Source organism: Anguilla anguilla, chromosome 12 (assembly GCF_013347855.1).
Source record: "Anguilla anguilla isolate fAngAng1 chromosome 12, fAngAng1.pri, whole genome shotgun sequence".
NCBI classification, from domain to species: domain Eukaryota; kingdom Metazoa; phylum Chordata; class Actinopteri; order Anguilliformes; family Anguillidae; genus Anguilla; species Anguilla anguilla.
Genome location: NC_049212.1, coordinates 18,471,609 through 18,496,314, shown reverse-complemented (window position 1 = coordinate 18,496,314; position 24,706 = coordinate 18,471,609). Strand labels below are relative to the sequence as shown.

General features: G+C 42.5%; 2 protein-coding genes and 1 long non-coding RNA gene across 4 annotated transcripts; 2 read left to right on the top strand and 1 right to left on the bottom strand.

Moving 5' to 3' along the window:
* LOC118209013 (extracellular calcium-sensing receptor) lies at window positions 1–16,631 on the top strand. 2 transcript variants are annotated; one of them, XM_035384095.1, is made up of 9 exons: window positions 1–1,610; window positions 1,855–2,140; window positions 2,746–3,597; window positions 3,839–4,066; window positions 4,400–4,523; window positions 5,117–5,589; window positions 10,878–11,001; window positions 11,135–11,186; window positions 16,158–16,631. In XM_035384095.1, exons 1-9 carry the CDS (start codon window positions 1,390–1,392, stop codon window positions 16,198–16,200), a joined length of 2,403 nt encoding a protein of 800 aa, XP_035239986.1. In that variant the 5' UTR covers window positions 1–1,389; the 3' UTR covers window positions 16,201–16,631. The 2 variants fall into 2 exon arrangements, with proteins under 2 accessions (XP_035239986.1, XP_035239985.1); XM_035384094.1 differs by having other exon boundaries at window positions 5,117–6,020; window positions 16,158–16,198.
* On the bottom strand, window positions 16,629–23,012 carry LOC118209014 (extracellular calcium-sensing receptor-like). Its single transcript, XM_035384096.1, has 6 exons — window positions 22,677–23,012; window positions 22,071–22,362; window positions 20,991–21,809; window positions 19,774–20,001; window positions 18,440–18,563; window positions 16,629–17,900 (listed from the first exon to the last, which is right to left on the bottom strand). The coding sequence occupies exons 1-6, from the start codon at window positions 22,883–22,885 to the stop codon at window positions 17,008–17,010; spliced, it is 2,565 nt and encodes an 854-aa protein (XP_035239987.1). The 5' UTR covers window positions 22,886–23,012; the 3' UTR covers window positions 16,629–17,007.
* LOC118209015 lies at window positions 17,775–21,080 on the top strand. The gene is made up of 3 exons (XR_004761661.1): window positions 17,775–17,842; window positions 18,379–18,472; window positions 20,998–21,080. It is a non-coding gene; the product is annotated as an uncharacterized LOC118209015 (long non-coding RNA).
* Window positions 23,013–24,706: the final 1,694 nt, after the last annotated feature.

The window sequence follows — 24,706 nt, the reverse complement described above, 5'->3', positions numbered from 1 at the left end:
TGCTTGTAATGTTTTGTAGTGGTTAAAAAAAGATCACAAAAAGCACCTTTTGAACTTTAAACCTCAGTCACTGTAGTTTGGTATAGAAGTAAGAGAAAAAGAGAGGTAGCCTGAGTTCACATAACACATAATGGTGTATTCTAATTATGCACATGGCCCTGTGGACATATGAGGCCAAGATTCACTTGTATCAGAGTGATAGCAACAGCAAAGTCTGGGGGCCAAAATTAACTTTCCATGATCCAAAACACTCGTCGGTAAAACATGGAGGCAGGGTTGTTATGGTTCGGGTATGTATGGATGCCACTGGTACTGGCTCGCTTGTCATCAATGATGATGTAACTGACAGAAACAGCAGAATGAATTTTGAAGTGTACAGAAGCATCTTATCTGCGGTTCAGGCAAATGCTTCCAAACTCGTTGGATAGCGCAACAACAAAGGAGTTACTGGTAAAGCAACAAAGTAGGTTTTCAAAGCCAAAAATTGGAAAACTCTTGACTGACAAAGTTAGTCACCCGAACCAAATCAAATTGAATATGTGTTTCATATGCTAAAGAAAAAACTTAAGGCAACCGGCCCAAAATAAGGTTGAGCTGAAGATGGCTGCAGTACAGGCATCAGGTTCACCAGAGAGGATACTCAGCATGTGGTGATGTCTGTGGGTCACAGACTTCAATCAGTCATTGCATGTGACAAAGTACTAAACATGACTGCTTTCATTTAGATAGCATTAATATGGCCCAGACGTTATGTTGCCCTGAAATAGGGGGGCTATGTAGAGTGCTGCATGGTTCACTAAATTTCTACATGGTGAAACCAAAGTGTGTAAAATACCCTCCAATACAAGATTTGTAAGTACAGAGGCAAATCAAGAAAAAATGTCTTTGTCCCAAACATTATGGAGCTCAATGTAGCTCTTGCAGTTGCATCAACTAAAATGTAAAGTAAAATTGTGTAGTTAGATTAAATAAGGTAATTCATTGTTTATGGAAATAATCTGAATTGTGGTGCAGTATTAATCAAATTTCATAGGGTAGGCTGTATTTTTGGTTTGCATTTTTCTTTTTTATTGATCAGATAATCTGACCATATGGCATGATCACTGAATTTTTCTTGCGCTGGTCTCACATATTTCACAAGTACTTTCGTGATTATGCCGTCTGTGGGGTAAAGACCACATCTGTGTGCGTGTATACGTCTGTGTTAATGTGTTCACGAGCGCATAAGCGTGTGTGCACATGCTTGTAATGTGAATGCGAATCTGCCTGTGTATTGTATACCTTTACTCTTGATTTCCCTGAAGGTAGAATTCTCATTAATCAGACCCTATAAAATCCCAATGAGGCGCAAACAGTGTGGAGTTGGAGTTTGGAGGCTGGTGAGCTCTGATGGGTTTCCTTTTGGGCTTACTCTCGGCGTTGTGTTTGTGCGCGGCGTTTATGCGAACAGCTAGCGAGCCGGAGGACTGCGCGCGCTGGGATGATCTGGACACCGCCGTGGTCCACAAAGATGGCCACGTGGTTCTGGCAGGCATGTTCCCCATTCACTCCAAAGGTGTGGAGCAGGAGCATGCGTACAAGCAGAGGCCGGGGAGAAGGAAGTGCCGAGGGTAAACCCTCCTTTCCTACTTGCTGCAGTTTGTAATGAGGCAAGAACACTTGCACAGAGCTGTCTGAGCGTGCATGCTGTTCAGCCTTTCGGATAGCAGCATGGCACTGTCTAGACTCGTGACCAGACAAACATGGATTAGAATTGATACCGCATACCAAGCCATGTAATCAACACTAGCTGGTGCATAATGTGATTATGATTATGATGATCGTGATAATGAGTGTGAAGTGAACTATCCGCAGGTTTAATCTCCGTGTGTTCCGGTGGTCCCAAGCGATGATATTCTTCATCGAGGAGATTAACAGGAACCCAGCCCTCCTACCCAACATCACGCTGGGCTACAGATTGTATGACACCTGTGGGCTGGAGCAGCTTTCGGTGAGGACAGCCCTGTCTGTCATCTCGCAGCCCCTCAAGAGCTGGGGAGGGAGGTGCGTGTCTCCCAGCCTGCCCCTCATCATTGGGGACTCGGGCTCCACGCTGTCCATGGCCATCTCCCGTGTACTCAACCTTAACAGCGTCCCTCTGGTGAGAAAAACAAACCTCGCTCCACGGGGCACAAACAAAGACTGAATTTAAAAAATACCAAAAGCTGCATCAGTATTGTACTCCTGGCTCTGATATTGTGGGGGAATTTTATGACTGTATGAGTGCTTAGTTTATCGCTCTGTGATTTACGCTATCACTATTACAAGAACGAGTCAAATAATTTTAAGCATCTTTTTATTCCATTCCATTAAATGAAGAACTGACAGATGATTTTATGTGCATTCATAGTGTTATTGCTCACTTTCTTTACAGCTAGTGCTGCCTGTGAAACTGTAAATCACCACTTTTTCCAGAAAACATCTTAATCCTTCAGACGATCATTGCGGTCCGATGGAGAATATAACTCTCCTCAGTGCAGGCATGCACACAAATGTCTTTGGCATTTATTTTTCTTCCTCTAAAGCAATGTGACATGCTCTTGCTAGAGATTTATTTTTTTATTTGATGATCAGTGTTGACATTTTCACTTTTTTATTTTTTCTCTTATATCATTTATTCATGTTGAATCTATATTTCATTTATGCTGTCATGTCAGACTCAGTATTAAATTGATTTAAATTTGTTTTCAATCTTTCTTGCTGCAGGTGAGCTACTTTGCCTCATGCGCATGTCTGAGTGACAAGCGTCAGTTTCCATATTTTTTCCGCACAATCCCGAGTGACGTGAACCAGGCTGACGCCCTGGCCCGCCTGGTGCGTCACTTTGGGTGGACCTGGGTGGGCACCATGGGGGCAGACGACGACTACGGACGCACGGGCATCGACATGTTCACGGCCGAGGTGACCAAATTGGGCGTGTGCGTGGCTTTCAGGGTGATTATCCCCAAGCTGCCATCCAGCGAAAGCATGCGTGAGATTGTTACGATAATACGTGACTCCACTGCTACGGTGATTGTGGCCTTCGCTATTGAAGAGGACATCCACCCTGTCATTCAAGAGATTGTCCGGCAAAATGTGACAGGGAAGCAGTGGGTGGCAAGCGAAGCCTGGGTCACGTCCACCCTCATCTCTACCCGGGAGAACCTTCCCTTCCTGGATGGGACCATCGGCTTTGCCATCCGCAGGGCGGAGATGCCTGAGTTGAAACAGTTCCTTGAGACCCTCAACCCACTGGCTGAGCCCCACAACCCCTTTGCAAGGGAATTCTGGGAAATGCAGTTTCAGTGTTCCCTGAACACAACAGAACCATTTGCCTCTACCACTGAGTCCACCGCCTATAACAATACCTGCACGGGGGCAGAGAGGATTCAGGACACAGACAGCATCTACAATGACGTGTCCCAGCTCAGGGTCACCTATAACATGCACAAGGCTGTTTACTCCGTGGCTCACGCCTTGCACAACATGCTGATGTGCCAGCATGGGGGAGGAGGCAGGGGAGGGGCCAGGACACTCACCAGCGGCTGTGCAGACATACACACACTGCAGCCGTGGCAGGTAAATTCACAGAGGGAGACTCTGCACAGATTCTCTGCATAAAACAGATGGAGAGTTAAATTATGCCTGAAAATACATGTAGAAAGTATGTATTTACAATTATTCAAAAATGTTATGGTGGTGAAATATTGTAAAATTGATTTTCATAACAATATATCATATAGTATTAAACAGAATAAGAAGTGAAATTGCAGTAAGTGAAATTTTGAGATAAGAAGTAAAATTGCACATGACCTCCTAGATTGTGCAGTACCTGAAGGAGGTGAGCTACACCAACCTCTTTGGGGACGTTGTTCATTTTGATGCGAATGGTGACCCGGTGGGGTCCTATGACATCATCAACTGGCAGAAGAACGGAGATGGTTCGGTGAAGTATGTGACCGTGGGGCGTTTTGACTCCTCCCTGCCGCTCCAGCAACAGTTGGTGTTCAGTCAGAGGGACATCGTGTGGCACGGTGCGCACAGGGAGGTGAGCTGGGAAGGGTACAGTGGTGCTCTGGGAGGGGGGGTGGGGTTGGTAGGAGAATAGAAGTGAGTGATCAGTAGAGAGGGGGTGCACCGAGAGAGGATACAGGGCAGGGAGGCGAGTGGTGAATTTATGAGTGGGACGGCTGTGCTGCCCATACACGCCGTCATTTAGTCTGTGTAATTCTCTGTTCTGTTACCAGCCCCATGTCCTCTTTGGCTCTGACAAAACAGCAAAATGAGATGTAAGTGCTCACAGCACAAAATGACCTTGCCCCCAGAGCTCACCTTCACCGTTGTGCTGTTTTCCCGCATGGCCGTCCTGTTTGTTTGGCAGGTTCCTGTGTCGGTGTGCTCAGAGACCTGCCCCACCGGCTACAGGAAAGCCTCACGCACAGGACAGCCTGTGTGCTGCTATGACTGTGTGCTCTGTGCTGAGGGCACCATCAGCAACTGCACAGGTAAACACAGCCACAGACCTGACCCTTCTAATGGCACAGATAAATAACGTAACACACTAGCATAGGTAAATATAGTCACACACCTGTTCCTACTGACAGCATACATGCATTGCAATTACATGCACATTCAGATATAAAGCCTTGTCTTTGGATGAAATTTGCATACATATATAATTTATGGGCAGTGGGAGGCACTGTCGCCTCACAGCAAAAATTTCTTGGGACTGTATGTACACCGCACAAGTTTTTTAACACTTAACATTTTACTGGGCATTCCTGGTTTGCATCTTGTCCTTTACCCTCTCAAACTTTCTACAACATGCAATTTGGTCATATTTGCCTGCCTTTGGATATTTACACATTATTCAAACAATTTTTTTTTCTTTTTTTCGTTTTTGGCACTTAATAAAAATGACCACCTTTCGCCTGATTTCTTTTGTCCTCCTGTTGACTGACCTACTTGTGCTTCACATAATAACCTTACTCTCTGCACGTTCTACAGCACCAGTTCATTTCAGTCCTGTCCTGAGAACAGTCATAATTGTCCTCAAACGAGCCGTCTCCATATTCAGAAAACTTGTCTCTGTCCTCAGATCAGCCAGAGTGTATTCCATGTCCGGAGGACTTCTGGTCCAATAAGAAACGGGACAGCTGTGTTGTCAAGGAGATAGAGTTCCTGTCCTACACAGAGTCCTTCGGAATGGCACTGGCAGCCATGGCGATCCTGGGTGCCTTATCCACTGCAGCGGTGGCGGCCATTTTCCTGTGGCACAGGCGCAGCCCGATCGTGCGCGCGAACAACTCGGAGCTGAGCTTCCTCCTGCTGCTGTCGCTGACGTGCTGTTTCCTGTGCGTGCTGACCTTCCTGGGCCGGCCCTCGCACTGGGGCTGCCGGCTCCGCCGCACCTCCTTTGGCATCAGCTTCGCCCTCTGCCTCTCTTGCCTGCTCAGCAAGACCCTGGTCGTGCTGATGGCATTCCAGGCTACGCTGCCCGGCAACAGTGTGGCGCGCTGGTTCGGCCCCACTCAGCAGCGACTGGGCGTGCTGGTCTGCGTCGCTGTGCAGGTGGGAATCTGCGGGGTGTGGCTCGCCAGAGCTCCGCCTTACCCGATTAAGAACACCTGGCTGTACAGGGACAGAATCATCCTGGAGTGCCACCTGGGGTCTGTGGTGCTCTTCGGATGTGTTCTGGGCTACATCGGCTGCTTGGCAGGCTTCTGCTGCATCTTGGCCTTCCTTGCTAGGAAATTGCCTGATAATTTTAACGAAGCCAAATTCATCACCTTCAGCATGCTCATATTCTGTGCAGTCTGGATCACCTTCATACCAGCTTATGTCAGCTCACCTGGAAAGTTCACTGTAGCTGTGGAAATATTTGCCATTTTAGCTTCCAGTTTCGGTGTCCTCCTCTGTATCTTTGCTCCAAAGACTTTTATTATCATATTTCAACCCGATAAGAATTCCAAAAGAAACCTCCTTTCCCAAAGATCAGCAAGGTGACACATACTGCTGATCTTATTAGCTTCTCACCTTATCAGATATCTTCCTAAGCATGCTGAGAGTCAACCTATGAAAGATGAAGTATCTTCATTCTGCCAAGTATCTGTAATTTAGAGACCATTTTGATCTCAATGTGCAAACAAACAGGTTCATCCTCTATAGAGAGTAAGGCTAACTTTGATCTTTATGCATTTAGTAATTGTATTTAACTGTATTTGAGGTCACACCTAACATACAGAGAGCTTTTATAAATGCCTGCAGAGATGTATTAATACAGTTTCACCACCTGAGTGTGCTGTTGCACCAGTGTGCTGTCACTGTCTGAACAACCGCTTTGGACATTCAAGGGCCCCAGTTTTCACTACTCTAGGCTTAGTGTTTCTCTCATTTTCCCTTGCAAAACATGTTTGTATGTATCTAATAATGGTACAAAATTCTACTCAGTCATTTGACTTATGTCTTTCCCTGCTGGAACATGGTACAATAAAATCAGAATGCAAGGTTTGTATTATCATATACCATAAAGTAGTCAAAAAGTATAAAATTGCTATTTCTTCTTTATTTACAGCTTACACAAAATATCACTTTGAAATATCAATTTAAAAACACATACAGTGTGGAATGATTTAGTTAGTAATATTGAAAGTACTGTTTCCAACCTGTACATTCTCCACCTACTAGTACTTCTAAAACAAAACATCTCTGTCTAGCAAACTTGGAGCTAAACTAGTCGGCTCCACCCAGACAGGCAGAAAAATATAATTTAGTCTGCATATGACGATAAATGACAGAAAAATATTTGGAGACAATTCTGTTGTTAATTGAAAATTATTCAGCGAAGTATACACCCTACACTTCCTTGATCAAACTTTATTTTATTTGCATGTATAGTTAGTGTACTTCTACTCTTCTAACTTCTTGTATTTTCCATTTGTCCTTTCTCTGTCTTCATTATAACATATTTAGTTGTCACACAAAAATATGAACAAAATGTGCCCTGCTGAACTCTATAACTATGACTTAAGTCTCTGTTTGAAAGAACATGAGGGTACATTTTCCGCTTTTGGACTGAAGAATTATTTTGAAAAACATGAGTTAACAAGGTCTCTGTGCAAAAACTATGACATTCAAGAACTCCCAACAAACCATCATTCAGCAACCTGAACCATACATCTCTTAATACAAGCCTTGCTGACCTTTGCAAACTATACTGTATCTCAAAAAAGAAAAAAGTGAATGCTTTACATCAACAGCATTTCATTCCATCTCAATGCTAGTGTTTATTCAAATAAAAAAGCTAAGACTTTTTTCCCAGAAGAGGCTTAATTCATTTATGAACACACAATCTTTTTTGCAGTTAAAATGGCACTGAGCTGTTTCGATAAGATTCTTTGTTTGGTTTCAGGGAGTAGAGATAGCACTCAATAACATATGTATTAATCTCTGAGGGGCATATTTGACAGCCAGCAGACAGCCTGGGTTCAGTTAGAGAGGTCAGTGAAAAGGGGGTACAGAGCAGCTGGGGGTACACACAGAACGCAGAGAGGAAGGGAATGTTAGGGGGAAACATTTCCTGGATTGCGCAATCAGGAATGTGAAAGTCAAAAGTATCATGTACCCCCTGTAGTCCCATTTATGGGCATGTTCAAATACAGAGGTGGTAGGGAAGTAGAAACCCCTTTCTGAGTTAATGCAGAGGGATTTCTATGGAGGGCATGATGTTCCCATGCTGTATGCTCCCTCAAGACTGAAGTCCCAGATGTCCTCCCCTGCAGCAATTCAATTCAATTCAATTCAATTCAATTCAATTCAATTCAATTCAATTCAATTCAATTCAATTCAATTCAATTCAATTCAATTCAATTCAATTCAATTCAATTCAATTCAATTCAATTCAATTCAATTCAATTCAATTCAATTCAATTCAATTCAATTCAATTCAATTCAATTCAATTCAATTCAATTCAATTCAATTCAATTCAATTCAATTCAATTCAATTCAATTCAATTCAATTCAATTCAATTCAATTCAATTCGCATGGTAAGGGTACACTTACATTGCCAAAGCATACACTCACGTGACTAACATAACAGACAGGCAATAACAATTAACTACAATAAACAGAATAAATATAAAATCCAGACCACAGAAATAAAATTCTACATCTAGAAGATAACATATACAAAATGTCAATGAACTATAATAGCTTTACTTTTTTGATGTCAATGTTACTCCCTGTCCCTCAGTTTGTGGCAAGTGGCAATGTATTGTGCTGCTAAATCCACACATTCCCTTCTTTCTCCCAAAAGGAATGGCAGCTTCTCTGTCTCTGAGAGCGTCTCAAATTGTGGGCAGATTTTTTTCATTTTGAGGAAGAACAGTGACCTTGTTTCTCTGTATTTCTCACATTTCGTGAGGAAATGAAGCTCTGTCTCCACCTCTTCAATGTCACAAAGTGAGCACAACCTGTCCTCTCTGGGCAGCCAGGTCTGCCGGTGTCTACCTGTCTCGATAGCCAGGTTGTGTTCACTGAGTCTATATCTTGTCAATATTTTCCTTGTTTTTAAATCTTTCACTGTGGTCAGGTAATCTGCCACAGTGTACTCTCTTTTTAGGGCCCGATAGCATTCTAATTTGCTTTGTGTTTTTGTTTGTGTGTCCCAATAGGTGATGTAATTTTCTTTATGTTTTGCTATAATTTGGTTGACTCTAATTGTTTGTATGTTGCTGTTTTGACGCTGCTTTGTGTTAGTATACCATCCCACAGAACTCCCAGAATGCAATACTGCACTAGCCCTGCTTACTGTGTGGAAGGCATTGTCCCTCTCATCGCATCAGGCTATTCCCAGGAGAATGGTTTGATGTATTTACTCCCTAAAATGATGCCATACATTCACCCTTCACAGAATGATGCCAGACACAAATTAATTTCCAGAGCTGATGATGTGGCACATCTGAACACATGCGGCACAGTAATGAAGGGAGGCTGCAGTGGTGACATGCAGGCTGGTTTGATTTAAAGAGAAAAAAAGGCAACAATATTTTTGCTCCCACATCTCTAATATAGAGGAGTAATGGCTGTAAAACTGTGAATAGCCCCAGGGGGTGTAGCTCATGAATTCTCACTGAATGGGGGCAGTAAACCAGTACTGAGATGTAGCTGTTCACTACAGGAAGCTGCCAAGGTATAAAAAAGGCCTGGTACACAGTCTTCCTCGATTAAGTTGTTAATACATAGTTTATTTGCCTGTGGTTTGGAGTGTTTCCTGTTTTTATGACCAAATGAAAATGCCAGATGTCACAAAAGAAAGTGTATGATCTATTGATGGAACACATAAGTACATGTGGAGGGCAGAAAAATCTGACAGCCCAAATAGAAGGAAAATATCAGACTGATTTATCATTTGTTCATCAGGAGGATCTCACAGAACGACTGAGTGCCATAGTTCAGAATTTGAATTTTTTATGATGGTCAAATCTTGAAATTTGTAGCCTAGTTTATGTGGTTCTATAGCTCTGGACAGCAGTTTTTCTTTGTTAGTCTTTGTTTGTATTAATAAAGCAAGTGAACTGTAGAAAGGCCTATACGGAAGGTCTAAAAATTAGCTAACGCAAATGAACTGCAGAAGGGAGAAAGGCTGATGTGATATGAACTGAATCGAATTTAACGTGGCTTTATCACTCACAGGTTAGCAGCTAGCTGGCTAATGACAGAGCCTGGTTAGCTACCTTTATAGCTAATACAGCTACACACAAGGCTACTATGAGAACTAATGTACCAGTAACTTGTACGTAAGCATGCGCAAAGTTTAAGTCATGTGATAGAGTATGAAAATATGAACCTCTATTCAGTGTTACATGGAAAAACACAGAATTTCTGTATGTTTGTGCAAATCCTCTAACTCCAGATCTGTTCCTTCCTCAGTGCGTTCTCCTCAGTGGAGAGAGACATTTGAGAGCGTGCCCCGAAAAGAGAAAAATCTATTGCATCACACAGATCTCAGCTGGCATGTCGCAACTTTTGTGAAATGATCCCCAGGGCAATTGCTTTGATTTCATCTGCAAACATGATGGCCAGGTTATTGTTGTGAATGGTTGTACACTCATAGGTGAACAGAAGGTACTACAGAGTGCTGAGTCAGCAGCTTTATGGCACTCTGGTGTTGAGGGCCAAAGTGGATGAAGTGTTACTCCCCATTTTCACCACTGAGGCACGTCTGTCAGGAAATCAAGAATACAATTACAGATGTTGGTGCCCAGGCCTCAATCCCTCAGTTTCAGGACCAGCTTGGCGGGAACACTATTATTGAATGCAGAGCTATAGGCTAGTTAATGAACAGCAGTTTGATGTAGAAGTCCCTCCTGTTTAGGTGATCCAGGGCAGTGCGAAGTGTTAGGGAGATGGCATCATCCACAGAACTGTTTGTCCTGTATGTGAACTGGAGCATGTCCTAGGAGTTGGCGATGATGCTGTTAATGTGTAGATTTTTTAGGCACTTAATGGCTACTGGTGTTCGAGCCATGGGTCAAGAGCTGTTGAGGCCTGTTAACTTGGCTTTCTTAGGGGTAATGGCACAATAGCTGTCTCCTTGAACCACACTGGGAAAACAGACTGTTGCAGTGATGTATTAAGAATGTACATGAACACAGGGGCCAGATGGCCTGCGCAGGTCTGGAGGACCTGGTAGAACCTAGTCTGTGTCTGTTGTGCTTTCAGCCTCCTGAAGTCTTTTTGGTTATTTATGTTTGAGGTTTAAAGTGGTTTTCTGTCATGAATCCGTAAAATCTTCTCAATAGTTTTGTGTGCTGAACTACCCTGACTAGCACAGCCCATATGCGCTCTGTCCTGCAGGTCCCTCAGTCTGTCTGCAGCAAGAGCTGCCTCCCTGGAACCCGCAAAGCCATCAAGCCTCAATTCCCTGCCTGCTGCTTTGACTGTGTTGCTTGCGCAGCTGGGGAAATCAGTAATCAGACAGGTGAGAGCTTTCCTTTATCCTCCTCTGAAATACTTCTTTGCAAGCAGGACAGACAGCAGTTGTTGTGGTTGGCTAAATGTAAATTATTGTGCCCACTGTGCAAAGAAAGTTTTTTTTTAATTTTTTTTTCCAGATGCCATAGTGTCTGAAATACCTACCTGTGTTCTGGTCCAACACAAGAACAGGTGAGTGTGTTACATAATACTATTACATAATACTGCTCAAACCAGAGAAAAACACCAGGAAGCAAATACCCAAGTTCAAAGAACAATATTAAATATAGGCTAATGTTGTGCAATGCTTTCGCTTACTGCAAACCTGATTAGACCAGTACTGTTAACATTAGATTCAACAATTAATTGGTTTGTGAAAAATATATTTCCAACCTGCCTGTATCTCATTTTTGTTTGTAATCTGTTTTTGACAATGAAAATGAGTTGCTGCAGTGCAACATGATACCTGTCAGGGGTATACAAAAATGCCCCCATTTGTTTAGGTGGGCATTAATAGTTTGGCAAGTGATATAAAGTATAGTATATAAGTATATAAAGGCTGCTAATTATAGCAAGCAATTACAGAATATCTGTAAAATGTGTACTAGAATATTACAGCACCTCGCATGATGTATGGAGGTCATATTATGATGTTACATAAAAGGGTTAACACCTTCATACACTAAACACACTTCAAGCATAATAAGGCAAATGTGGATTTTGCTGAACATGTGTTCAGGTTGCTAACAGAATGTGAATCCCATTCCTGCAACACTGTCACTAGACCACATGTGGGGGTGGGGGGGGGATACTGAAAGAAATTAAAGACCAAAACAAAATGCTCTTGCTTCCTTATCAAAACACAGAACTTACAGAGTTACAGTTACAGAAGCATTAATGTAATTAATTAGAAGCTGTCAGCCAATGAATTAGAGATTTTGCATGGCCTATCACATAAATGACCATAACCCAAGGATGGTTCATCCTATTTTCACAAAACTTAACATAGATGCTTGAGAGGTTACAGAACATGTCTAAAGTTATTCCCAAATCTGGGTGCAGGAGGGAACACAACCCTTAAAAATGTGTTTCACAATAATGGGCTGATAGAATTCATGCAATTGGGCACGTTTGGCCCAGGGCCATCTAAGACTCTAAATTTTATGTTTGGTTGAATTTTATAAAAGTGGGCAAGGCCTATCCAATAATAACCTATTTTTCATAAACCATTATGGTATGTTATTGCTTAACAGTTTTTGTGCATGGTATTCTTTTCAACAAGAACTGCACCAAATATTGTCCTAATCGGCAGAATGGTGGCACTATAAACAAAAGTTACGCAGTAGTCCCTGTGTGCATCCTTAGAGGTGAGCTCCCTCTGAAGGTAGTGTTCTAACAGAAAAAGAACCTCAAAACGAATTTGGGACACACTTTGGAGGCAAAAAATTATGAAAATAGTGAAAACGCTGCCTTCAAATGCTGCCTTCTACGGCAGCTGACATCAAATTGGGATATAGCCTACAGCTCTAATACCCATAGTCCAATTCACAACAAATTTGGTCAGCATATTCTTTTGAACAGATTTTGGATATAAAAGATCATGAAAGTCCACCATAATTAACCTTTCACTAATTTTCCTAATATGCAAAACAGTTTTTCCTTCTTGTTTCTTGACCAATTTGCACCAAATGAGATATGTGGCATTAGTGTGGACATTGGGCTATAGCTTTGAGAGCTGTGAGCCAGTGAATTTGAGGTTGGATTTGGCCTATCACCTAAATGGCCAAAACAAATTGACGGTCCATCCAATTTTAATAAAACTTGACAGAGATGTTTGTGAGGTCACCGAGCATACATGCCAAAGTATTTCCAAATTAATCCACAGTGGGTGCCATAAAAATGTGTTTCTCAGTAACGGCCCCATAGAATTTCATGAAATTCAGCACGCATGGCCCAGGGCCCTTGGAGTCTAAATGCATGTCCGCACAACCTATCACATAATAACATATTTCCCATAAACATTAATTGTTCATTAATTGTTTTTAACAGGATTTGTGGCTGGTATAGCTCCTTCAACAAAGCTCCACACCAAATATTGCCTTAATCGGCCACAAGATGGCACTAAAAACCCCTTTCATGTTAAACCATATCTCCAATATCCATAATCCAATTCACAACAAATGTGGTCAGCATATTCCTTGGAATTAAATAAACATGGATGTAAAAGCATGAAAGTCCACCATAATGAACTTTAAGCTTTTTTTTTTTTTTTTTACATAATATATAAAACAGCTTTTTTTTGTTTGTTTGTTTTTGTCATTGTTTTTGTTTTGTTTGATTTGCACCAAAATTTGTACGTAGCATTAGTGTACCCAACATTCTCTGTAAAGTAACCTAAATGTATCAAATAGCTATGTGTTGCTTCTTTACAAATTAACTTTACATCACAAAATATCACAATTGAATAACGCATATGGGATGATTTAGTAGGTAACGTTTAAAATGTATGTAACAAAACATCTCCATCTTGGAAGCTTGGGGCTTAAACAGTCAGCATTGCCCAGCCAGCCGAAACATATTATTTTGTCTGCATATGTAATAGAGATGATCATTGGTAGGAAAAATATGTGGGCACTATTGTACTGTCAACTGAAAATTATTCAGCTGGGTATACACCCTATATTTCCTTGACCAAACTGTATTTTATTCACCTGTACAGTTAGTGTAACTTCTCCGTTGTCTTTCCCATTTAGTTGTCCCACAAAATATGCACTACTGCACTCTATAACTGACTTAAGTTTCCATTTGAAAAAAACATGATGAGGGTACAATTTCTGCTTTTGGAATGAAGAATCATGAAAAAAGCTTGAGTTAACAAGGTCTCTTTACATAAACCATGACATTATAACATTCAGGAACTCCCAAATGATCATCAATCAGCAGCCTGGGCCATACATCTCATAGTACAAGTCTTGTTGACCTATCTGCAAACTATACTGTTTCTCAAAAAAGAAAAAAGTGAATGCTTTGCACGAACAGAATTTTTTTCCATCTCATTGCCAGAGGTTATTCAAACACAACTAAGTTATGGCACTTCTTTTTTTCCAGAAAAGTTTTAATTTAATTAATTTATGAGTACAGCATCATTCTCTTAAAGTTAAAATGATGGACTGAGCTGTTTTGGTAAGATTCTTTGTTTGATTTCAGGGAGTACAGATAACAAATGTATTAATCTCTGAGGAACATATTTGACAGGGCGCTGACAGCCTGGGTTCAGTCAGGGAGGTCAGTGAAAAGGGGGTACAGCGCAGCTGGGGGGACAAGGCAGAACGCAGGGAGGAAGTGAAAGTTATGGGGAAAATATTTCCTGGATTGTTCATTCAGGAATGTGAAAGTCAGGGTTTCATGTACCCCCCCGAAGTTCAGTTTATAGGTATTTTCCAATGCAGAGGAGGTAGGGAAGTCAGGAATAGTTTTAACTCTGTCCTATGTCTCTGGGAAGCATTGTATGGAGGGAAAGATTTCCAATTTATGCCTCCTCTGAGCTAATGCGGGGAGAGAGACTTCCCTTTGGAATGCTGTACCCACACCATTAAAAAGATTTGGGAGCAGCATGCACCCACGAGATGAAGTTACGGATGTCCCCCCACTGCACTATACCATCCCACAGAACTCCCAGAATGCAAGACTGCACTAGCCCTGCTTACTGTGTGGAAGGCATTGTCCCTCTCATCGCATCAGGCTATTCCCAGGAGAATGGTTTAATGTATTTACTCCCTAAAATGATGCCATACATTCACCCTTCACAGAATGATGCCAGACACAAATTCATTTCCAGAGCTGATGATGTGGCACATCTGAACACATGCGGCACAGTAATGAAGGGAGGCTGCAGTGGTGACATGCAGGCTGGTTTGATTTAAAGAGTAGGAAAGGCAACGATCTATTTGCACCCGTACCTCTAATGTACCAGAGTAATGGCTGTTAAACTGTGAATAGCCTCGGGGGGTGTAGCTCATGAATTCTCACTGAATGGGGGGCAGTAAACCAGTTCATTTTCATTGCCCTCTGAGTTCTAAGTGTTCTGCAGAGGAAGCCATCAGGGCAAAAAAAAGGAAAACAAGGCCTGGTTCACAGTTGTACTCCATTAAGCTATTAATACATTGTTTACTCGCCTGCGGTTTTGAGTGTTTCCTGTTCTTATCACCATATGCAAATTCTGGCCAGATGTGACTAATGAAAGCATGTTATCTGTTCACAAGAGTGTTGGCAATCACTGATGTGCATGTTGGAAGGCAAAACAATCAGACAGCACAGATAAAACTGATTTTTTATTTGTTTTTCTGTTAGATCTCAGAATGGCTGATTGCCATTGCAAAGCATGGTCAAATCTTGATATTTGTGGTTTATGTGGTTCTGTAGCTCGGGACAGAGCAGTTTCTCTTAGGTTGTCAGTCTTCATTTGTATTATTATTGTCATTCAGTAGTTCCACCAGACACACATATTATGAAGATCTGCTTCACTTAACTCAAGGCGTATGTTCTGCCCAAACATCAGTCATCCCTCAAATAAAAATCACAGCCCACACCAGGGAGGAGCGTGCCCTCTTCCTGTCAGTGGAAAATAATTTCCTACAGATGTTTGAAAAACGCGACAAATATTTTTTGTTGTTGCACAGCCATTGGCACACACAAACACACACATGTACCAGACCTGGGTCAAATACATTTTTGTTTTGGATTCAAATACTTTTCTGTGCTCAGTTGATCTTGCCTGGTGTAATTGAGCCTGCCAATATGACCAGAAGGCAGGATTTCCACTATTTGAGAATTTGTCATTGGTTACAATACACCAGACACGATCAGTAAAGTGTAGAAAAGTATTTGAATCCAAAACAAATACGTATTTGACCGAGGTCTGACATGTACGCACGCACACATCACGCATGCACACATGCATGCATGCACACACACACACACGCATGCACACACATCCCGGCATTTAAAAGACAGTCTTATGCAGAGCAACCAACTTTTTAAACACTGGTGCAAAATTTCAAAGATGGAAGTGCATAATTCCTCTCTCCCTTTTGTCCTTTCTTTCCCCCTCCTCTTCTTCTTCTTCCACTTTATATCTCCTCTTGTCCTCTCCTGTCTCTGAAGGGCCAGGGAAGAGGTGTGGAACTTCTCAATCTTGGCAGTTTGACTAGACTGGGCTGCTTTGCTCACAATGGGGTATTTCAGAGACATTCAGTGGAGCGATTGTTTCCCCTCCAGGGCTGATACCATGATGAAGACCCACAAGGCCACTGGACAAAGCCCAGGGCTTCTGATAACTCACACTTCTGTCTGCAGCCTGCAGAGTGGAAACTCTGTCTGATAAATGTTCATTGAGAAATTGAAATGTGAACCTCAGAGAGGGACAATGCGGTGTGTTGTGTCCTGATGGTGACTGGATTTACATGTGTGGGGTGGAATCACAGTGCTGCTCAGATGAGAGGGGTTCCCACACTGAGCAAACAAAGTTTGCCCTCTCCTGCTTCTATTCTGTGATGATAGAATGACAAGGAACAGAAATGTGAGATGCTTTATGGTAAAAAAAAAAAAAAAAAAAAGAATTGATATTTTGCTTGAGAAAGATGCTTTATTTTATCAGTTCAGTTTCTGTTATAATGAATAATTTTTTCAGAGATTTATTATTCAATATTTTCCATTATTTTCATGTTATAATAACTGAATTGTTTATGATTTAGCAATTTCATAGTTTTGGTTACAAGGCAATTGTGTGTTGGGAAGGACTAGATCAAGGAAGATACATAGGATGATAAAACTTATTCTAATCTCTTAAACTTAAATTATTGCATTAATACACGGCATTAAAATGCCTTTCAGCTTCAGCTCTGGAAGTTAAGCGGTCTAGTGACCCGACATCTAAACAGAAGCAGATAAATATTTTCTCTAGCCATCACCTGAATATTTCTCACACATTAATGCAATGTAAGGACTATTACTTTTATTTGGCCATTATTTTCTTCTTGGTGTTCTTGTCTGGTCTCAGTAGGATTATATAACACTTGGGAGCAAAGATGCAGAGCAGTAGTCCATAGCCTGAGGCCAGGATTGCAAATATCTCTACAGCGACTGTGTATTTCCCAGGAGAGCTGACATAGGCAGGGACAAAGGTGATCCAGACAGCGCAGAAGATGAGCATGCTGAAGGTGATGAACTTGGCCTCGTTGAAGTTGTCTGGGAGCTTCCTGGCTAAAAAGGCCAGCAGGAAGCAGATGGCTGCCAGCAGGCCAATGTAGCCCAGGACACAGGCAAATCCAGCCCCTGAGCCCACATCACACTTCAGGACGATTCTGGCAGCCCTTCCCTGTATCTCGGCTGGGATGGGCGGTGAGAGAACCAGCCACAGCACACAGATGAGCACCTGGACAGAGGTGCAGAGGGAGATGGCCAGTCTCTGCTGCACCGGGCCAAAGTACCGCATGATGTTGCTGCCAGGGACTGAGGCACGGAAGGCCACCAGCACCACCACCGTCCTGCTGAGGACACAGGAAATGCAGAGCACAAAGCTGATCCCAAACAGCGTGTGGCGCAACATACAGGACCAGGGGGTGGGGCGACCGATGAAGGCCAGTGCACACAGGAAGCAGAGAGAGAGTGACAGCAGCAGCATGAAGCTCAACTCTGCATTGTTTGCCCTAACGAGGGGCGTGTCCCGGTGGAAAAAGAAGGCGGCAAGGACAGTGGTTGTGAGGACCACCCCAGAGACTGAAAGAGCAGCAAGAATGATCCCCATGGTCTCCTGGAAGGACAGGAACTCCACCTCTTTTGGAATGCAGGTTGTTCGAGCAGAATCCGACCAGAATCTATCTGGGCACTTCTGGCACTCTGTTGAGCCTTCAAAATGATGCAAACAAGCATCTACGTTAAGACCAACACAATTCACAAGGACATTTACAATCATACATATTGAGAGGCATTAGAAATGAAAAAATAAAAAATGAAGATTTTTGCTCCAGCCATTCCCCAAAACAGTGAGAATTGAACAGAAAATAAAGCAACAGTAATTTGTTGTGCACAATGAAACATGCTTTTAATGCATTTTTGATCTGTACCTAATAACAGCAAGACACACAGATACCCAGTTCTGGCTGACAGACAGGGTTTCTGTGCACCCCTGCCTGTCTACCTGTCAGAAATATATGTATTCATGGGCATGGGACAGCCTGTGTGATATACTGGTCTTCCTGCTCACCCAATATGTAACAAACAGACTATAAGCAGGTCTGTCTGAAAGTTGTCATTGCTAAGTAAAAATAGCAGCGTGACCATTTGTTGAGACCATAACGTTTCTTGGTATCTTTGCTTTGTGCAGGTGTTGAAAATAATGGTGCTTGCTCATCATCATGGTTAAAAGAGGGAATGGTTAATAGTACCAGTGGTGTTGCTGATCTCCCCTTCTGCACATGGTAAGCAGTCAAAGCAGCAGATGGGCTTTCCTTTCTGCACAGCCTTCCGGGTGCCTGGGGGACAGGGCATGCTGCAGATGGATACAGGCACCTGTATGCATCCAAGACAACATACAGAGCATCGCTCTAACTCCTTGCATCACTCAAAAGCATCTTATACCATCACAGGACATTCTAACAATGACCTCTTGACGCTTCCCATGCTTGGTATTACATGTGCTAAAAATGTTGTGCACTCAATGTCACACACATGCACTGAGTATTTCTAGGTAACATCTCACCACTGCAACGAAAATTCACAGAATTGGTTCAATAGCATCTTTCATAACATCTTGTAATGTTACAATCTTTTGTAATAGCAATATCGTGCCACAACATATAAACACACACACACACACACACACACATGTTCATATTGCTATACTTGTGAGGACTTCCGATTGACTTACATTCATTCCATAACCTCTAACCCTAACCCTAACCCCAACCACTACATGCCTAACCTTAACCCTAACCTTAACCTAATTGTAACCCTAACCCTAACCCTAAGTCCTAACCCTAAAACAGCCTCTAGAACTTGTGGGGACCAGCAAAAGGTCCCCACCTTGCATAATTTTCCTCATCTTTCTATCCTTGTGGGGACATTTGGTTCTCACAATGACAGTAATACATGCCCACACACACGTGCACACAGACACACACAACAGCACTTGACCAGCAGTTTGTCACCATGCCACAGTGTGTATTGGGAACACTTTAGCACAAAGCTATTAGTCTGTCTAACACCAGACTGTTCTTTGCTGCTGATTTTGTTATTTCTGGACAGTGCTGGTGTTATTATCTTGTACTAGCTGCCAGCTGAGGGATTGTACAACCAGTCTGGAGAGATGTGTGCGATTTATTTGGTCAAGTTTTTTGAAAAATGCAAAATCAAACTTTCCCAGAATGCTCCCCTCCCAGTGGGTCTGTTTGCATCATGCAGTGCTGCTGATAGCCTCGACTTAGAGTCCCAGAAGGGTAATGAACGAGCTGGCCTTTACACTGGGAAGAGCAGCTCAAGGTTGGCCCTCAGAACTGCCTCAGACAATGCAGCCAGGGTTTCATCAGCCAGTGGGCCATATACGGCACTCGTTAGCATAGCTCTGTGGGCTTTACAGAGGGAGAAATGCTAAGAATCTGAGTATAAATAACTATAAATAACACCGATTTAGAACATGTGATGATGAGTACGCCAGTCTAAAAATGACACAGAAGGCACCCTGGCTAAATTTATGGCATGCTGAATTCACGGTCCGCTTTACCTCATTCTGGCCACCGCCCCAGACGACTCTTGTCACATTGATGTTAAACTTGCCGTGAGATCCATCCACAGAATCAAACTGTCCCACTCTGACAAACTTCACCGTTCCCTGTGCCCCCACTTGCCAATTAATGATGTCATAAGCGGCTGGTGGCTCACCATTCTTGTCAAAGTGTGTAGCCTCCCCCACAGGTGTGGTAAAGTTGTTGGTGCGGAGGTAGTGGAGAATCTTGGAGGAAAGGCAAGATCAGTATTTTCAACAATGTTCAACAAAATTAAACACAGGATGATGAAAAATGAAAACTTTAATTTGAAGTGAATTCTTGGCACTTTACACTGAAATATTAAAGCTGCATACTATACAATGAAACTTAAACAATAAGTACTGAACACACTGTAGTACTGAACAATCAAATCTGGGACGAGAAAACAAAACACTACAAACACAAATATCAGTGTTTAATGTTAGAATTATGTTATAACTAAGTACATGAAAAATCATTTGTTCAGTATTTCAGGTCTAAAGGCTATTACAAAATACTTTAAATACGTCACTAACAATGTCTATTAAAAGATAATCAACAATAGACATTTTAATAGCATAAGTACTGTTTGTAATTATTTGTCATTGGTGTTGAATGAATGTATTATACAACATCAGTTAAGGTATTGGAAAAATTTCATTAATTATCAATGAGACACCATGAAAAACAAACATCACTTCCAGAAGAGCATATACTATAAGGTATATTAATAACCATGTCACACACTCACACGATGAGTGATACGTCAATTTAGTAAAAAGAGCAAAAAGAGTTTTATTGTTTTAACATTTAAAAATGGTAACTAAGCCATTTCCATTTCAGCAGCAGCGAAGCTTATGTCAAACTGAAAAAAATGTCAACAAATTGCAACATGCATGTTATTCATAGATTATTATTTTTGTGTATACCACTTACCAAAATATTTGGTATATATATAGGCTCTCAATAAATTCTTCATAAAGCATCTATGAAATGATTTGCAAATGCTTATAAATATTTGAATGAATGTTAATAATTTAATTTATTTCTATTTTTATTCAAACAAATTATTTACATACAGTACTTATGCTTTTAACAAATCGCTTATTCATTACATATTCATAGACATTATTTTATAGTTTTGCCCAATTTGTTATTGGATTCTGATACTGTATGTTTCTGTCCTTACTCTTACCTGCCAGGGCTGGAGGTTGGTGACATCTGGACACCCCCCATTTTCAAAGGGGCCATCTCCTGGTTGGCAGGACAGCATGTTGTGAATGGCATGTGCAATGGCATACACAGCCTTGTACACACTGTAAGTGAGTCTTGGCTCATAGACATCAGTATAAATGTTCTCAACATTGTCCAAGTTCTCAGACCCTGTGCACTGGGGCCTGGCAGACTGGAGGCTGGAGTCATTCCTGAAAGAGCATCCGAGCATTGCCTCCCAGAATTCCTGCACAAAGGGGTCAGAGGGCCTATCTTTGGGCTGAAACCCTGTGAGAAAAGACCTGAGACCCTGGATGTATCCCTTGCGCAAGGCAAATCCAATTGTACCACGCAGGAAGGGAAGGATTTTTGGAGAGGAGTTGATACTGGAGGTAATCCAGGACTCTGAGGCAATCCATTGCTTGTCAGTGATGTTTTGGCTCACCACCTCCATAAGAAGGACATACATGTCTGTGGAAATGGCAAAAGTGATGATGACTTTGGCTGTGGAATGCCTGAGTGTCTCCACAATGCGCGGGATACTCTTCTCCAAGTTGACCTTGGGGATGACCTCAGAAAAGGCCACACACACCTCAGAGTTCTGCAGCTCCTCCAGCAGATGTTGGATCCCAGACTTGCCGTAGTCCTCGTCCCCCATGACCACCCCCACCCAGGTCCAGCCAAAGAGGCGCAGCATGTGTGCCATGGCCCTGGCCTGAAAGGCATCGCTGGGCACAGTGCGGAAGAAGGTGGGGTACTTTTGACGGTCTCCAAGGCAAGCACATGTTGCAGAGTAGCTAACCTGGGTAGCACACAGATCACACATCAGCATGTCAGCTTAATGCAGCGTATGACATGTCCAGTTCATATCCATAAAACATCAAACATAAAAATAACACAGGATCATACAACATCAATTAAAAAACCTGAGGAGAGGTATATTTGAAAATGTTTCTATTCTTAACCACTCCCTCTGAACACATTTGGGCATTAGGAAAAATTGGAGTCATAAAGATTTTCCTTAATGATAACTAATGTGCTTCTGTGCTGTTCCATTGCGCACCATGGGGATGCTGAAGACTCCCAGTGTGCGAGCGATCACGATAGATCCTGAAGAGCGGGCATCACCGACGATGACAGGCACCTCGGGAGTGCGGCCGCACCTGGAGCTTGTAACAACAGGGTCCTTCCCGGTTACCAGCCCCAGTGCAGCGCCTAATGTTGTTGTCTCTGCAAGACAAGTGTCAGCCAGGGCATACCCCAGGGTGAGATTGGGCAGCAGCTGGGGGTTTCTGTTTATCTCCTCCACTGCAAAGATCGCGGTCTGCAGCCAACGGTATCCACGCAAATAAAAACTGAGCAAGAGAGAGAGAGAGAAATCTGAAAGACTTGGGTGAATGAAAGACAGTACTAGAAAGCTTTCCAAGAATCTCTTTCCAAGAGATTGATTTTCACTGATGGATAGACGCTGGTATATATTCACAAATACATTCAGGTTGATGGTCTGTGAATGTATTTCTCACACATGCAGAAGCACACACACATGCACACATACACTGTTTTTAAATAAGGTATGCTCAGGTATATACAAACAGATATTAACAGAACGAGATGGGTATTCACACATAGACACTGGAAGATATTCACAGGTAAAGACTCATGCACTCACCTCTGACACCGAAAAGGTGCTGCTCGTTGTGTGAAGTCCAGGTTTGGCTCAGGCGGCTGTAAATGAATAGGGAACACTGCTCCAATGATCACGTCACCCTCCTTATACACACTCTGAGAGTTCAGCGTCTCCTGAAGCCTACAGGTGGACTCAGATATTACTCCAACGTCCATCAACACCCACAGCCATAACCAGGTGTAAACACCCATCTCTTGCAGGAGAGGGAGGAGGAACAGAGAGATGAGGGTCTGAGTTCTCCCACTGAAAAGGAGGGAGGCTTCCTTAAGTAGGGATCAGTCTTCCCTACTGTAGAAAAAAACAAAAACAAAAATAAAAAAATGTGTAATGTGATAATTGTGAGTGTCATAATTGTGTAAACCCTGGTGGAGCCCAGTGAATGGTTGGGGCCTCAGCCCAATGGGAAAGAATTAAACCACCTTGTTTTTTATCTGGAGGTAATTATTTCAGAAGACCCTGGAGTCTGGTACTGACACTCCCTCTCTAATGTGCTCTGAGTGCTGTTTGTCTTCAACACATTTTTCCACAGCAGACCCGTCACCTATCCACTCCACTGTGTTTGAGTCACAAACAGCATGGTGCAGTCCAGTTACTGGAAGTGTGATGTGATAAAAACAAACAAACTCAGGACAAAGAGTGTTAAAGGCATGTTAACTATACACTTGAGTTGAACTTAAATGGCTTAATTAACACGTGCAACAATAGGGGCTCTCAATAAAATTGGTGTTTTGATGTAAAGGTGTATACCTGAAGGCAAGACGTGTCTGCATATGTGTGTGTGTTTGTTTGTGTGTGCGTGTGCGTGTTTATGTATGTGTGTTTGTATATGTGTTTAGTGTGTGTGTGTGTGAGTGTGTATCCCATGATACACCATCACTCTTAGCGTGAGTACAGTGGGCAGATTGCAGGCAGCGGTGCAGCTCCCACATGGCTACTCAATGGAGAGGGGAGAGAGAGACCCATCTGGAGGGACTGGTTCTAGACGAATGTTGAGAATGGGCCCTGGACCCCTTCCAGCTGAGCCCTGTCCCACCTGGGACATACATACACTCTTACATGTACACATATCCTTTCATTCTGAGACTTTCACAAACACACACACCCTGACAGGCTGAGATATATACTGTCAGACACAAACACAAACACCTGTACACACTGAGACTTGCACACACATCCTTATACACTGACACCTACAGACACCCTTACACACTCAGACATAATGCTTGTACATCCTTATCCACTGAGTCAAACACACACAGAGACACACATACACATTGAGAGGCACATGTACTCAGGGACATACATCAATAAACGACACACCATTACACGCTAAACATATGCACACGGAAACACATTATACAGACGAGCATGGAGCCTTACACGCACACACTGTTCTCCAAATACCCTAAATCTCCCCCGGACCACTCTCCTGTGTCACAGACTATTTCTGTCGGTTCTGGGAAGTATATAATTAGTAGGGACAAGGTGGATCTGTGGTCTGTGTGTCTGTCTTTCTCTGGAACACAGGAATGACACAGGAGTCCAGTTTCTGGCTGCCCTTCACTGAATGGCATATGACAGCAGGCACGGGAAACTGATGTAATGACACCACTGAGACAGTTGTATCGCTTCATCAACACTGTGACAACAACACTGCCACATCAACACTGTGAAACCCACATGGCTCTGACCAATCAAAACTGCACAATGGCACTGACCAATCAACACTGCACAATGGCACTGTCCAGTTGAAACCACAGCAAAGACACGCTGCGCTAATTGTTGTTCATCTCTTTTGTGTAACAATTATAGAGAGGAGTGGGCAAAATAAACAGGACTCTGGGATCCATTGGGACAGTATCTGCATAAATACTGACAGCACAGAACATGCCATTAACCTGATAATGGTCCTGAACCTGCGTTTCTGTTTTTGCCATACTAGTAAAATGTAGTACACAGTAAAATACTCAGTGTTAGCTCAACTACATACAGTCCCGATTGGACTCATACAG

Excerpts from the sequence above, each read along its gene's own strand:
- LOC118209013 (XM_035384094.1), top strand. The coding sequence starts at position 1,390 with ATGGGTTTCCTTTTGGGCTTACTCTCGGCGTTGTGTTTGTGCGCGGCG. Across the intron at positions 2,141-2,745 it reads ACCTTAACAGCGTCCCTCTG|GTGAGCTACTTTGCCTCATG; the intron begins GTGAGAAAAACA and ends TTCTTGCTGCAG. Across the intron at positions 3,598-3,838 it reads ACACACTGCAGCCGTGGCAG|ATTGTGCAGTACCTGAAGGA; the intron begins GTAAATTCACAG and ends ATGACCTCCTAG.
- LOC118209014 (XM_035384096.1), bottom strand. The coding sequence starts at position 22,885 with ATGGGTGTTTACACCTGGTTATGGCTGTGGGTGTTGATGGACGTTGGA. Across the intron at positions 18,564-19,773 it reads GGGGCGGTGGCCAGAATGAG|GTGCCTGTATCCATCTGCAG; the intron begins GTAAAGCGGACC and ends GGATGCATACAG. Across the intron at positions 17,901-18,439 it reads GGAGATCAGCAACACCACTG|GCTCAACAGAGTGCCAGAAG; the intron begins GTACTATTAACC and ends ATCATTTTGAAG.